The sequence below is a fragment of the Salvelinus sp. IW2-2015 genome, linkage group LG13 (assembly GCF_002910315.2).
Source record: "Salvelinus sp. IW2-2015 linkage group LG13, ASM291031v2, whole genome shotgun sequence".
NCBI lineage: Eukaryota > Metazoa > Chordata > Actinopteri > Salmoniformes > Salmonidae > Salvelinus > Salvelinus sp. IW2-2015.
This window is the reverse complement of record NC_036853.1, coordinates 720,693-736,626: the sequence shown is the minus strand read 5'-3', so window position 1 is coordinate 736,626 and position 15,934 is coordinate 720,693. Positions and strand designations below refer to the sequence as shown.

Here is a 15,934-nt window from a genome sequence, read left to right as displayed (position 1 = left end):
TCAGTCCCGAGTGACACACTTTCCCTTTCCCTGTAGCCCCTCTGAGCACTCCGCAGCAGCAGTGGCCTGCAGCAGGACTGGTCTCCAATGCCTCAGTCATAGACCTGACCCATTTACATCACACACTGTTATTTCAGCCAGGAATTTGGGCTGCTGCAGGCCTGCAGCGTTGTGGTGGGCAAAACAGTGGCGGTCGGTGCCGCTTTAAGATGAGGGAGGACTTTAAAATAAAAACATTATGAGCATGGCGTTATTTCTGTTACAGCATATTGGATGGCTGTCATTCAAATTCCATTCCAATGTAACATTGACATTTTCCCTATACCCATCATGAGGTTGCTACAACCTAGCCTATGAATGAAAGTAGCTGCACACAGGTCGAGAGAAATTTGAGGTGACCGACAGTGACACATGCACAGATGGTGACATTCAATACCGCTTTGCACACTCTTGCCTGCATCTCTGATCTAGGGTGTAATCATTAGTCCCACTGTTGCAAACAAGAGTTTCTATTGCTTCGCTTTTTAAGAAACGCTTTTCAACGGAATCGGCAGAATGAAAAGACCCCATATCATACGTAAACACATTTCACTTTCATAGCAGCCACGTTGTATTCCTTCTCGCATCTATGCACTCTCCTCTCACATTTTTCCCTTTGCTTGTGGATTTCAATGCACAACACATCAGCTGTATGAGACCAGGCCAAAAAACCTTTCCAAGCCAAACCATAACCGCTACACACATCCTACATCGTTGTCACCATATTAGCCTAAGTAACGTCATAGTCAACACAGCTAATAGAACTAATGCGTGAGTAAACTTGCTACAGTCATGCAGTACAGTTAACTAGCAGTTACACCAGCAGGCCCTGCTGGCAAAAAAAATGTAAAGCTTACCTTGGAAGTGTTTGTGTGTTGGATAGTCATAGCCAGCTAGGTAACATAGCATCACTCTTTGTTTGAGTAGGCTAAACTAGTTAGCCGCATTCGCTAGCTAAGTAAGTGGAAGAAGAAAACAAATATGAAATGTATACAGTACCAGTCAAAAGTTTAGACACACCTACTCATTCCAGGGTTTTTCTTTATTTTTTATTATTTTCTACATTGTAGAATCAGACATCAAAACTATGAAATAACACATGGAATCATGTAGTAACCAAAAAAGTGTTCAACAAATCAAAATATATTTTGTATTTGAGATTCTTTAACGTAGCCACCCGTTGCCTTGATAACAGCTTTGCACATTCTTGGAATTCTCTCAACCAGCTTAAACCATCAAACTGTCTCTCATGAGGACCGCCAGTATTTAACCAGTATGTCTACCACAGCATTCTGCAGCGATATGCCATCCCATCTGGTTTGCGCTTAGTGGGACGATCATTTGCTTTTCAACAGGACAATGACCCAACATCTCCAGGCTGTGTCAGGGCTATTTGGCCAAGAAGGACAGTGATGGAGTGCTGCCTCAGATGACCTGGCCTCCACAATCACCCAACCTCAACCCAATTGGGATGAGTTGAACTGCAGAGTGAAGGAAAAGCAGTCAACATAAGTGGGAACTCCTTCAAGACTTGAAAAGCATTCCAGGTGAAGCTGGTTGAGAGAATGCCAACATTGTGCAAAGCTGTCATCAAGGCAAAGGGTGGCTACTTTGAAGAATCTCATATAAAATATATTTTGATTTGTTGAACACATGATTCCATATGTGTTCATAGTTTTGATGTCTTCACTATTATTCTACAATGTAGAAAATAGTAAAAATAAAGAAACCCTGGAATGAGTAGGTGTGTCCAAACTTTTGTGTGTGTGTACATATCAATCTCTTGCTTCTTCATTTTAGAGGAAATACATTTGTTAAACTGTTAAACTATTGTCTTTCTGTCTCGGAGTCAACTACTCACCACATGTTATGCAGTGCTAGCTATCTGTAGATTATGCTCTCAGTACTAGATTCATTCTCTGATCCTTTGATTGGATGGACAACATGTCAGTTCATGCTGCAAGAGCTCTGATAGGTTGGAGGACGTCCTCCGGAAGTTAACATTACTGTGTATGTCTATGGAAGGGAGTGAGAACCATGATCCTCCTAGGTTTTGTATTGAAGTCAATGTACCCAGAGGAGGACGGAAGCTAGCTGCCCTCCGGCTACACCATGGTGCTACCCTACAGAGTGCTGTTGAGGCTACTGTAGACCTTCATTGCAAAACAGTGTATTTTAATAAATAATTTGGTGACGTGACTATATTTAGTATAGTTTTATCTGAAAAGGATACCCTCTTTTTTTTTAATGTTTCACAATTTWTTTGTTTATGAAATTCACTGATGAGGATGGTCCTCTCCTTCCACCTCTGAGGAGCCTCCAGTGTAATGTAGGATACATAGCTGGCTGAATAACTGGGTAATGCCTTGTTCAAGCTGGTACCTACCTGGTAGTTAACTAAGAAACTATGTGGAAACAAGATACCTTCTGGTACCTACCTCCCAAAGAATTCAACACAATTGGTAAACAACCTGTTACCAAATGGTACATATTGACTTTCGTGTCAATGAATTTCAAAGAAACTGAAATGTAATAACTATTCAATTATTAGGCAATTGTTTTTAATAAGTAATCATTTCTAAGTAACGGGCTATAAAATCAAACGTAACTAATAATAGTTTTATATACAATGACAATTCATCTGGTTTGTTAATGGGTGTATATGGTCTAAACTTGATACATTTTCCTCATTCCATTTCATGCATTTGAGGCCTAATGAAAGGCGATATATAATTAAGCAATAAGGCCCGAGGGAGTGTGGTTTATGGCCAATATACCATGGCTAAGTGCTGTTCGTATGCGCAACGCAGAGTGCCTGGACACAGCCCTTAGCCGTAGTATATTGGCCATATACCACAAACCCCAGAGGTTCCTTATTGCTATTATAAACTGGTTACGAATGTAATTAGAGCAGTAAAAATAAAAATAAATGTTTTGTCATAACCGTGGTATACGGTTTGATATACCACAGCTGTCAGCCAATCAGCATTCAGGGCTCTTACCACCCAGTTTATAAATGCAATTAATTCATTAAAATAAACTAAAAACAACACATAATTTGAAGTAAGTGGTCTCAGGTGCTTTGGTACACCTTGGAGCTTGCTTTTGAAAACGTGGCTTTATTACGATCTAGTCTTGTATATATTGCATCTACATTTTCCTGAGACAGACTACCTACCTAGCTAGCTAGAAACTGACCACTACTGGAAGAATCATCAAATTAAACCTACAAAGAATGTGCTGACTCAATTTACTTTTGTTGAATTTTAAATAAAATGCAAACTTGCATCTATGAGAACCTAGTCAACAGCTCCAGGGACAAGTTGGTTTCCGAGCCCCAATTCCAGACCTTAACCATTATAGCATAAATGCAAATCACTTTTGTTCTACACAATGCATTTTTGCTTGAATGTTATGTAGTGTTGCTCCATCCTGAACAGACCTGTGGAGAAAAGGATTTGACCTTTAACCCTGTGTGTTGGCAGGGACCGGCTGCTGCCCCAGTGGCTCCACCTATTGGCCCAGTGCCACCTGGCGGCTGTTCAATACGAGAAGTCAGCCCTGGTCCGGGATCGTGCCGCCGTCCACACTCTCTCCCGTGTCCTCCACACCCTCCACGAGTTCCCCATCGCCCTGGAGACCGCCCTGGTCAAGGGGGTGGACCTCTAACCTCACCGCCGCTGAGGACATTGGTGAAATGGCGTTTTAACCCCCATCCACAGACTGCGCAACGCACACAGGGTGGCTGGGCCTCAATAGTGTCGTGACTGCCTCTCCATGTGTCCTCTCCTTCGGTTCCGCACCGATCATGACAGGTAAGAAGTGTGACACAAGCCCATCATTGGATCATCACTTCAATCCTGTCAGATCTAGTGAGGGAGAGGACACGAGGACTGGAAATCACTTTAGACAATTGAGACGCAGCCAGCAGCGCCTGCCTGGTCAGAACTGGACAGCTGAACTCTCACGACAAGAGAGGAAGTGACAATGGGAGACCTTTTTGCTGATGTGAATCTAGGAGGGGATGGAACACCAAAGACAAACCACTGACCTGGCAGCTTCTGCAGGCCTATTATATTGCCACAGCAGGCCTATTGCCTCATTTGCTGATGCATATGTCATATCCATTGAAGTTACAATGACAGACATACATACATACAACTTTCATTTTCGACCCCTCGAATTTTATTGGAATGTGATACAAAACGAGGCAACGGTGTGCTTTAGGACCATGCGGACGCCTCCGAGCAATCGAGTTGGCTGTTTGGAGTGTTTATACGAATGGATAAATATATATAACTGTCGCCCTCAGTTCTAAAACGAAAGTTGCATCCCTACGTACGTACAGGAAACAGTGTTGCATTTCTTATTTTCCTCATTTACACTGTGATCTGTCTCTTAGAGTGAGGCGGAGTGATTCCCTTAACCAACCAGCTTTGATGTCTCAGCTCACACTGTGAAGGGCAAGGGAGAAAAGAGTTGTGATGAACTTTGACTCCACCTACCTGTCCTGCCCCTACTTAACACAAGTCATATTGCTGTTATGCTTGCCCTTGGCATATAAACCTGACATGCATGGCCATATCAGGGGTGTATTCACTATGGACCAAACAGCCCGAAACGAGGAGGGACTAAACTGAACGCTCGTTATCGTTGCAAAACATTTTTGCTATGGTTCACACCGGTGTGCCCTAATGAATACACCCAATGTTTTTCCTCTCAGTGATGCAGTCTCTAGCTACAGTTATTCTGCTGCCCGATTGTCTGTATTATTATGGTATGGACATTGAATGGATTATTTCTAAACTAAAAAATTCTGGAGATTAAGGATAGTTACTCTGCTCAAACTGGTGTAGATTTTTGTTCGCCAACACTTGATAATAACTTTCCTGAATGAACCATCATAAATGCTTTATAAACTATAAATGTTATAAAATGCTTATAAAATGTAATGCTTAAAAATACTTTATTAATAGTTTATGAATGCCTTTCATGAATGTTGATGTAAAAACTCTGTTGAAATTGTCTGTGCAGCAGTTGCCTGGTCCTGTACATCAGAGGTTTTCTTTGACTGACTGAAGCCCTAGCACCACGACTCTTCTCAATGTTCCCTGACTCGTAGGCCTGTTTCTGTAGGCCTGTCTGTTTATCGTTCTATAGACTTGTTGCCTCCTACAGGATCATTCTGGCTTTGCTGACAAAAATATAGAAAATATTGGTTTGAAATATTGAAAATGGTCTTTTGTCAATTTAAAATGTAACGTTTTTTTTATATTGTGACTATTTGAACGTTACTTTGTAAGAAGTTGTCCTTCRGTCATACAATGTTACCATAGACTTTTCAGTTGATAGAGAGAACCCCCCCTCCATTTGTCTACATTTCTGTTGACAGAAAATTGCATTTTGTTTTCTAAATGTCATGTTGCTTATTTAATTGTAATTGCTTGGTCAAAACATTGAGGTTTTTCTTCGAAAACAAGCTTGATATTATATTGATATTACGTTTAGCTTTTTTGTTGATAAGATGGAAAATGTCATCTCCTGCACTATCCTTTTTGTCAAACCCGCAATGATGAAGTCTCTAGCTTATTATTATTTGAAAATTGATATTAGGCTAAGTACTAATCTATTATTTTCAACATTTAATGAATTGTGTTAAAGATTAAAGTCTCTGCTAAGATATAAAACTGACTTTTTGTTTTGTCGGGTGACAATTCTCACAACTGTAGGCAACGATAGGACCTATCATTTGATGCAAAGGTGGCGTGCGCGCGCAATGGTTGGTTATATAATTTGTTTAAAAATCATGTTTGTTTGGGCATACATTAGGCCTAGTTGGCCTTTACTGTCGCAAAATGGCTTTAACTTTGACGATCATAATTGCACAAGCCATCTGGCATTCCATAGTAAAACGATTGGCTCCGCCTCTTTGCTTACGTTCTCCACTGTGCCATAGCAACGAGAGACGAGCCCCCTCTTCCCGCGCAATGTTCCCATCCTTATAAGGCCAGTAGACCGCAGACGCACTGAAACGTCAGCCGTTTATGCAAATTGGGTTGATTGAAGAAAATCAGAAAATGGAGGCGTTGATGGAGCGCACGCGCAGTGAGTCCACAACTCCCCAGTCCCAGACACAACCAGCGAGACGTCAACAACAGAGAGCTGGTTACTGATGCTGGTGAATTGTGAGAGTAATTACATTGTAACGACGCGTGTTCAAGGTTATTACTTTGTATCAACTACGTTCGATTTGCATCAAGGTAAGAATTGTGTTGGCTATTGTTCAATAAGCTACTCAAACTGTGCAAGCTTTTGGTGTCTGTTTGCTTGGCTATTGTAGGCTATGATTCAAAACAAGTAAGCTCGAGTTGTTGTCCACTTGAGAAGGAGAACAATTAACATCGATGTCACCGTTAGAATTAAGCATTAATAAGGCTACCATATGCCTACTATTTTACCACTTTTTTTTTATAGGCTAGTTTAAATTGAAATAATAATTGGAGATACGATTGCAACAATGTTTAATGCAGATTTGGCCCTAAACGCATTGTATCCTCTTGATTTCTAGCTCTATGCCTTGTACATTATTGTATGGTGTCTTGATGATTAATTCGTTTTAATTGTGATTTTGAATAGGTGAATTCATAGCTTCTAACTCCATTTTTAAGTTTGCAATGTTGAAATATGCATGTTCCGTTTGTGATTAATGACTGCATAGTATACTGATGTAACTAATGCCCAAGTTCGAGCTCCCATCACGCCCACCCGAGATGAGTTTATACGCGATTACTCCGTGTGTCAACACATTCATGGATGCATCTATCACGACAAAACAAGTAGTAGCCTAACCAAATGATGGCAAGGTTAAACCACAATTCGATAACATTGAAGTACGTTGTCACTGTTAAAAACCGAAGCGTTGAACTTGRTGCGTGTTTGGAGGTGCACTGGCCAGTGACGCGGCATCGCTTAAATAACAAAGGATAAAGATCATATTACAAGACTGTTCCAATGCATGGTTGTATCGTTTTAGAGAGGAATATGTCCGTTTTCTGAAATAAGTTTGATAATGCGGTTGTGTCATCGACAATCGAGTTTACGGACTGGTAGACGACCGACGACGAGTTGAAAGGTTCCGTTTAAAATGGGTGCGCATGAGGCTGCTCGTGTGCCATGCTTCCTGGCGAAAGTGGGCGGTGAACGTATCGATTTACAATAGTCTTTCCTCGGTGGAAAGGTTCTCTTTTTTTATCATGAACGACGAGTTTTTAGTTTTTAAACACAGTCAGTTTTAATGATTTAACGATGTTAAGTCAGTTTTACAACTTTAAAATTCGAAATATTTCGCACATGATAGCGCATCACACCACGCCCTCATTCCCCCTTCCTCACCTTTGAAGTGTGTTGCCATGTAGAGTTACCGCACATAGGCCTACTGTATTATCCTGCTACTGTCTGTGGTTGTACCACTGCATTGTCAAGAGACCCGAAGGACTGCCGCTTAGATGGCAAAACAAGTAGCATGGGGGGCGCGGCTCACGGTTTTGCCGCATGATTATTTTGAAGGCCTCCATGTGCTTAGTGATAGGGTTTGCATGGCAACATAAGATAACATCTACTTTTAAATGTCGATTAGAATTAAACCATGCCCCCATGTTTAAAATTTTTTTTTTTTATTGCACCACGAGGTATTCACACAAGCAGGTCTCATCACATTAGCCTCTTTCATTCACTGGGCAGGCGGGTCTGTCCTTTAGCATCAAAACCAGAGTTTACAGGTTTGTCCTAGCTAATGATATGTTATATTTTGCCATATCGGTGCGTAAACTATGCAAATCTCAGAGGGCGATAAGAGCGCGGCGGCAGGGGGACATTATCTGTCTGACGTGCAAACAGCTGACCTATATTCAGTCCCATTTGGGTCAGAGTATGGCGCTCACTTTCATCTAGCGCGCTTTATTGCGCGAACCGTCTAACAAATATTGCAAGTCAGCTATATCAACCATCTCCATATAGAAACACGTTGAAATGTTAGCCTGTTGTTCCGCTGGTTGGTACACAGGCTGAATATTTTGCATAATGTTTGAATAAACCATTAATAGGGAATATATATATCCCCAAAATGTAACAGGCATGTAGGCTAACCATCGCCTGATATAGGCCAATCCTTTTCATTATGATTTTTGCATTTTTTTTTTCTCATTTTAATAAACTGCAAATTGCCTTTGCTTTTTTGTTTCCGAAAACAGATGTTTGGCTTTCACAAGCCGAAGATGTACCGGAGTTTAGACGGCTGTTGCATCTGCCGCGCTAAGTCCTCCAGCTCGCGCTTCACGGATAGCAAGCGGTACGAGAAGGACTTCACGAGCTGTTTCGGGTAAGCAAGAATTTCTGACAATTACCGCGGCTTTATAGTGTGTTTCCACGTTGTAAAAATAGAATGACTGTAGTCTGCTGCAGGCATTGTACAAAATATAGTTTTTTTTTTTTAAATAACGGAGCGGAGTCAATGAAATGCCACACATTCAGTTCTGTTTCCATTGCGTGTGGTGCGTAAATTACGTACCACTATGCAGGAAACAGGTGTAATATAGCGACATTGCTGCATCCCAAGCACACACTCTCACAATTACAAAACATTGTCCCTATGAGTTGACAACTACATGTGAATTCATCTAAAATGGTTTGAATTAAAATAAAATATGTCATGGTAACCGAAATGTAATGACATTAGGAACCATAATATTAACGTTGTTCACATTGCCCTGCTTAACCCATATTTCACATGTTTTCCCCTCATGTAGATTGTGTGAAACTCGGTCTGGTGAAATCTGCAATGCCTGTGTACTCCTTGTGAAACGATGGAAGATACTCCCAGTGGGGTCTAAGAAAAGCTGGAATCATGTAAGCTCCACATGTCTTGATCTCCTCTTCACCACTCACCTGTCTGTTGAAAATGGTTATGAATAACACCAAAAAGAGGGGAGGAGCTCCTATCTCCTTTTCTTTCTTATCCCCCTCTACTCTTCTTCTCTCCCCTCCTCTCTTATCTTAGGTGGTTGATGCCCGAGGAGGCCCCAGCCTAAAGATGTCTTCCAGGCCAAAGAAGCTGAAGTCCCTCTCCAAGAGAGCCAGGCCAAGCCAGATCAGCCGACTGCAGAAAGAGCTGAAGAGAAACAGTACGTCCTGTTCACAATGCAACCATAAACATAATGGGGTTTGACCACTTCAATAATAGATCAATGCAACCATAAGGACCAAATCTCTGTGCTTTTCAGGTATTGAGRCACAGAGGCAGGCAACATTTTTTTCATTTCACGAGTATCCTTGTATTGTAGCCTAACCGCAGGTAGCCTAGCGGTTAGAGCATTGGGCCAGTAACCGAAAGGTTGCTATTTCGAATCCCTGAGCTGACAAGGCAATTAACCCTAATTGCTCCAGTGTCGCCATTGATAACGGCTGGCCGTGGACCCACTTTCCGAGGGTGTCTCAGGGGGAGTTGGGATATGCAAAATAACACATTTTCAATTCACACATGTGTATTATACACGCTTGTATAGGACAAATATAAGCACCCACCTAATTATTATGTAAATATTCTGGCGGATGAGATGTTTCAAACTTTGTATGACATTCCCACTCTGAACATACCCCTGCTGCGTTCTACCAAATAATGTACACTACAGTATAGCTTACTTCATCTATGGTTCTACCCCCTCTCCAGACTCTGATGCCCACAGCACCACGTCCAGTGCCTCGCCGGCCCAGTCTCCCAGCTACAGCAACCCCTCAGATGAGGGCACCGACACAGAACTCTCCCCTGGCTCCAGCCGTTCCCCTGTCTTCTCCTTCCTGGACCTCACTTACTGGAAGAGGTAAGGCTGGAGGATCTTCCCAGTAAACTACACYGAACAGAAATATAAACCCAACATGCAAAGTGTTGATCCCATGTTTCATARGCTGAAATAAAAGATCCCATAAATGTTCCATACGCACAAAAAGCTAATTTCTCTCAAATTTTGTGTAGAAATTTGTTTACATCCCTATTAGTGAGCATTTCTGCTTTGTCGAGATAATCCATCCACCTTACAAGTGTGGCATATCAAGAAGCTGATTAAACAGCATGGTCATTACATATGTGCACCTTGTCCTGGGGACAATAAAAGGCCACTCTAAAATGTGCAGTTTTGTCACACAACACAGTGCCACAGATGTCTCAAGTTTTGAGGGAGCGTGCAATTGGCATGCTGACTGCAGGAATGTTCACCAAAGCTGTTGCCAGAGAATTGAATGTTCATTTCTCAACCATAAACTGCCTCCAACGTCGTTTTAGAGAATCTGTAAGTATGTCCAACCGGCCTCACAACCGTAGACCATGTGTATGGAGTCGTGAGGGTGAGCGGTTTGCTSATGTCAACATTGTGAACAGAGTGACCCATGGTGGCAGTGGAGTTATGGTATGGGCAGGCACAAGCTACGGACAAAGAAAACAATTGCATTTATCAATGGAAATTTGAATACACAGAGATACCACAACAAAATCCTGAGGCCCATTGTCGTGCCATTCATCAGCCGCTATCACCTCATGTTTCAGAATGATAATGCACGGCCCCATGTCGCAAGGATCTGTACACAATTCCTGGGAGCTGAAAATCTCCCAGTTCTTCAATGTCCTGCATATTCACCAGTCACCCATTGAGCATGTTTGGAATGCTCTGGATTGAAGTGTACGACAGAATGTTCCTCTYCTCGACAATATACAGCATCATTGCACAGCCATTGAAGAGGAGTGGGACAACATTCCACAGGTCACAATCAACAGCCTGATCAATTATATGCGAAGGAGATGTCGCGAGATGTCGCATGAGGTAAATGGTGCTCATACCAGATACGGACTGGTTTTCTGATCCACGCCCTACTGTTTTTTTTTAAGGTATCTGACCTCCAGATGCATATATGTATTCCCAGTCATGTGAAATCCATAGATTAGGGCCTAATGAATTTATTTCAATTGAATGTTTTCCTTATATGAACTGTAACTCAGTAAAATCTTTGAAATTGTTGCAATTTGCGTTTTATATTTTTGTTCAGTATACATGCCCTGATAGACAGTATGGGCCAGTTTCCCGGGACACAGTTTAAACCTTGTCCGGGGCTGAAAATATCCATTGAAAGTGCAACCGACCCCTTTCCAGTACACGCCACACTGACGTCACTCACAGCTGTGYGCGACTCTTTGCTTCAGTAAGAAAGCCATCGCCATCTGCGCATTTTCAACAGCCTAGATTTACATTTTTATTACTTCTAAACAAAATCACTTTTTTAGGTTCTCATACGCTACAATGATGTTTCGATTCTTGCTTGACCAGTTGCTAAGATTATATTTGTCTGTGAACTTTGCAAAAGAACTATTTTGGATGCAGCAGTTGTTAGCTAGAATGCTAACGCTTATTGACATAGGCTGTTGCAAAAGCTAGCCAAAGAGCCATTTTACTGGTTGAAGTTGAACTATTTTTTAAAAGTATAATGCAGTTTATTTGCGATGATGACACAAACAGTATATTAAGCAGGACATTCATACGAGCCTTAMAATCCAATTATAATCCAAAAGTAGAGTGAAATGTACTCATAAGCAACATGTAAATATAGGCTTTTTTTTGCTGGCATTCTATAACAACTTCCCCGTGTTCTACCACCAATTTGTGCGCATCACCCTTGTGCGGCAATGTTTGGAAACACAGAATGGGGTATATGAAGTCGAGGCTTAATCTGGGTCTGGGGAAAAACGTCCCTTTCTGTCCTGCAAACTCTGTTTGAGATGTAGAATGTTCATGACTGCCTTGTCCAAATGTTTCATTTAATACATTTTCCCTTAAAATATATATATTTTTTGTTCTGGTAGATTTTCTGTACTTATTTAGTCAGTGTTTGTATTGATTTAGTGCGGAACAAATGTGGTAAGTTTTCTGATCCATATGCAGCCTCCCATATCCATGGTCACAAGTGTTTTGAAGTGGATTTATTCCTCTGAGAACGATGATAAACAGGAAGAATGTGTCCATAGGTTGTATCTGAGTGACTAACTTGTTTCCTGTGTCCCCCATGTCTGATAACACTCATACAGTTTCATACAGTCTTCAGTCAATAAGGTGGTACATCATGAATTCATTATCCTTTATGGCCTGTATGTGTGTGGCCAGTCTTTCCCAGTTTATTTAAAAACAATAAACTTCACACAATGCAGTGGTGTGTGTGGTGAGCTCATGAGCCTCCTAACAGAACACTGCATCTGTAATCTCCAGCCTTGAAGCTTCCTTGTTAATTTTCACCAGATGCGCAGCCTCACCACTGCTCTGGTAGTTAGATAAAAGAGGGGAAAGAATGAATGAAAGAGAAAGAAAGAAAGATGAGCCATCGAAGGAGAGTTTATTTTGTATTTTATATGCGCACATGCATTAGTGTCTGTAACAATAATTGTCTGTATCTCGCATGGTTGGATGTACTGTCAGTATCACAGGAATAATCCCATGCTCCTTTGATCCTCCTCTAGGCAGAGGGTGTGTTGTGGGATCATCTACAAGGGCCGGTTTGGGGAGGTGCTCATCGACCCCCACCTCTTCAAGCCCTGCTGCCGCAAGAAACGGCAGCGGCAGGAGCTGGAGGAGGAGGAGGAAGGGTACGAGGAAGAAGAGGTGGAGGTGGTAGAAGTGACGGAGGAGGAAGAGGAGGTGAAGAGGTCAAACAGCCAGAAGAGCTTAGAGACTCCTCAGCTACAGGTCACCATGACAACACCTCAGACCKTAGAGGAGGGGGAGGAGGTTGAGGAGGGAGACTGGTGACACTGCACCACAGTGTGTGCATCTTTGAGGAAACCTTGGGAGTGCTCCTGGTTTACAAGCGCTTACAAAAATGAGTTAGGTCGGATTTCCTTCAGTCAACGAGCAGCTGAAACCCATTTTTACTTTTTTTTTAAAATTTTGTTAATTTGGTAACTTGTGGAATGACTGAGCCATCAGGTCTTGTACTTGGTATTCTCCTTGTCCTGGGTTCATGTTCATTAGGCCGGTTATGCAACGGAAAATGAGCTTTTCTTATTGGGCAAGTTATGTAGTACCTACGTGTTGCAATCTATTTTCTTCTGTTAGGTTCCTAATGAATATGACCCAAATGTTCGAACACCTTTCTTGGTGTGTTTTTCTCCTTGACATGAAATGCTGTAGCTCTGACTGATCACCAGCATACCTTTTACAGGTTACAGTCGTACAGTAGCACTTGTATTATACTGAAACACATTTGCATTTATACCATTTTTTTTATTGATTCTTTATATGGGCCTGTATATATTTATATATAGGCCTCGATTGAGAAAGGCCTATTCACAACACCAACAGCCAATACACCACCAACAGCCAATACACCAGCCTTAATTTAGTGAGGGAAGGCAGCGCCAGTGTTTTGTCAGTGTTGGTACTAAGGGATGATATTAAAGGGACATTTCAAAAAGGTTCAACTTGATATTTATTATCTCCAGCATCACCCCAACATCAACATGTTTAAAAACGGCAGTTATCTATGTTTTGTAGTCTAAAGGATGCACACCAGATGATGTAAAAGAAAATGGATTCCGGATGAAAAACGTTTGACATCGTGATTTAAAAAAAACAACAACTATGAGCAGGCAAAGATTAGGAAACTAACTACCTGATCATGTCAAAAGTGTTTCTGGATTATGTCATCAGAAACCCTTTTCTTACTCTGCCTCTATCTTTATGACTACACAACATCGAAGTGCGCTTTTTTCGCATTTGTTGAGGTGGCGCTGGAGATGATGAATATGAAGTTGAAAATTGTGCAATGTCCCTTTTTGAGACATAATAGTTAGTGCAAGTTTGTGAGTTTTCTCCTGCTTATTATATGTTAATGGAGGCCTTAGTCTTTCAAAATGAAGAGAAGCAACACAGTGAGTTTTGCATGAATGCCGAAGAAAATAACCCCTCTCATCCAAAATATCAGTAGATCAGATGCATAAGTCTAATAAGCTATTGCATGGCCTTAAAAGCATAACTACAATTTGTGGAAGTCTTGTTCGTATTATCCAGACCTAATGCCCCGAAGTCACAAAGTATTGTTTTATTTAAAAGGGGGGAAAATTTYGCTAAATTGTCTCATCTGCTGTATTATACACCAGCAAATACAATAGTGACCAGTTCAGATCATGACCTATTCCTTCTAGAGTTCTAGAGGCTGGAAAACTTTTATACTTGAGTTTTTCTTACTGTCAGTAAGGGGACAGGATGATGTAATTAACACAGACACACAAGTTTTGTTCTTCTATCCTCGTGGGGACCTAACATATTTTTTTCCATTACAAATCCAATTTATCTTAACCCTTACCGTAACCCTAAACCTCTTACCATAACTCTAATTGTATTCCTAAACCTAACCCCTGAATTTAAAATAGCCTTTGTCTTCATGGGGATGTGGAAAATGTACCCACGATGGAGAATTTCCGTTCTTTTACTATCCTTTTGGGGATTTTCAATCCCCACAAGTATAGAAGAACCAACATACATACATACATACATACATACATACATACATACATACATACATACATATACACACAAACAGTGTATCTACCGCAACATCCTAGACTTACAATGTAATGTATACCATTTAGCAGACACTTTTATCCAAAACGACTTAGTAATGCATGCATACATTTCATGTATGGGTGGCCTCGGAAATCAAGCCCTCTAAGTGTTTTCTCTCTACACGAGCACAACATTCTAAATCTGCACCCCTGTTATCAATAACAGTGTATTGTTTTTTGATTGTTTTGAGGAAATGGTTTACATATCATAGTGTGTTTTTTTTATATATATATATATATATATGATTCCTCATTCCTTGGTTAGTTAAGCAACCACGATATACTAGCATACATATATCAAACAACCAAAGCACAATTCAATTCATTCAATTTGAAATGCAAAACTGATCACTTCAATTTATTTTGCAGGCTATTAGTGGCATAAAAAGGACACTAAAATCTGTTTGTTTTTAATGAGCCATAACATAGGGAGGATTGTATGTATGTGTACATATTTAAATGGAGGGTGACGGCTTTCTAGTTCAGTTTTCTGTTATTTATTTAATATTTATTTCTATTACAGCATTTTCCCCATATTACTGTATTCTGAGTCTGGTTTCTCACTGTAATAACTTAAAGATGTTTTATTCAAAGTTTGGTAGTTCTGTCATATGATTAGCTTTAATGTAGATCTTAAGCAAGCAGTGTTCTAGTCAGAAATTCACAACTTATAACAGTATTTGTGAAATATTGGGATCAATACTTTTTTTAATCAACATTATCGTGTAGTAATTTATTATGTTATAAACAAACATTTGATTGGACCTGTACCTCCGTATCAGGTATCCAGCCTGTTGAAATATGAATTTCATTTTTTGATGTATATTAAAACTATACTTTCCTCTCATCTTTGCCCTGTGATGTTGCATATGACCTGAATATAATTGAAGTCGATTTAGCTTTACATTTGTCATTTAGCAGACGCTCTTCACCAGAGCAATTTACAATTGTGCATTTCTTAAAATAGCTTTAGTACTTTAGCGCTACATGCATGTATTGTAGCTATGCACTAGCATTTATTTACCAAGTTAGCTCTAGACATTTTGTATTTTTATACACGACGATGTACCTTTTTTTTTCTTTTTTTACTAGTCTTTCAATAAAAGTAATTTTGTGTCTGTTTTTGTTTTGTTTTTTTGCATGATTATTATATTCCCAAAAGCCGTGCCATGCTCCTTTATGCTGTTTCAGGGCTAAATCTAGTCCCACATTCAAGAGAACTCGGATTATTTAAACGAGTTA

General features: G+C 40.6%; 2 protein-coding genes across 2 annotated transcripts in view; both read left to right on the top strand.

Moving 5' to 3' along the window:
- Positions 1–5,726, top strand: part of LOC111971920 (DENN domain-containing protein 5B) — a 37,919-nt gene extending 32,193 nt beyond the window's left edge. Inside the window, exon 21 of the mRNA XM_023998710.2 lies at positions 3,525–5,726. Within this exon, the coding sequence (XP_023854478.1) occupies positions 3,525–3,708 (184 nt within the window). The 3' untranslated portion in view covers positions 3,709–5,726. The remainder of the gene's footprint in view (positions 1–3,524) is intronic.
- Positions 5,727–6,141: 415 nt separating this feature from the next.
- Positions 6,142–15,808, top strand: LOC111971942 (SIN3-HDAC complex-associated factor). The gene is made up of 6 exons (XM_023998733.2): positions 6,142–6,299; positions 8,289–8,416; positions 8,844–8,943; positions 9,095–9,218; positions 9,764–9,914; positions 12,590–15,808. Exons 2-6 carry the CDS (start codon positions 8,289–8,291, stop codon positions 12,876–12,878), a joined length of 792 nt encoding a protein of 263 aa, XP_023854501.1. The 5' UTR covers positions 6,142–6,299; the 3' UTR covers positions 12,879–15,808.
- The last annotated feature ends 126 nt before the right edge of the window (positions 15,809–15,934 follow it).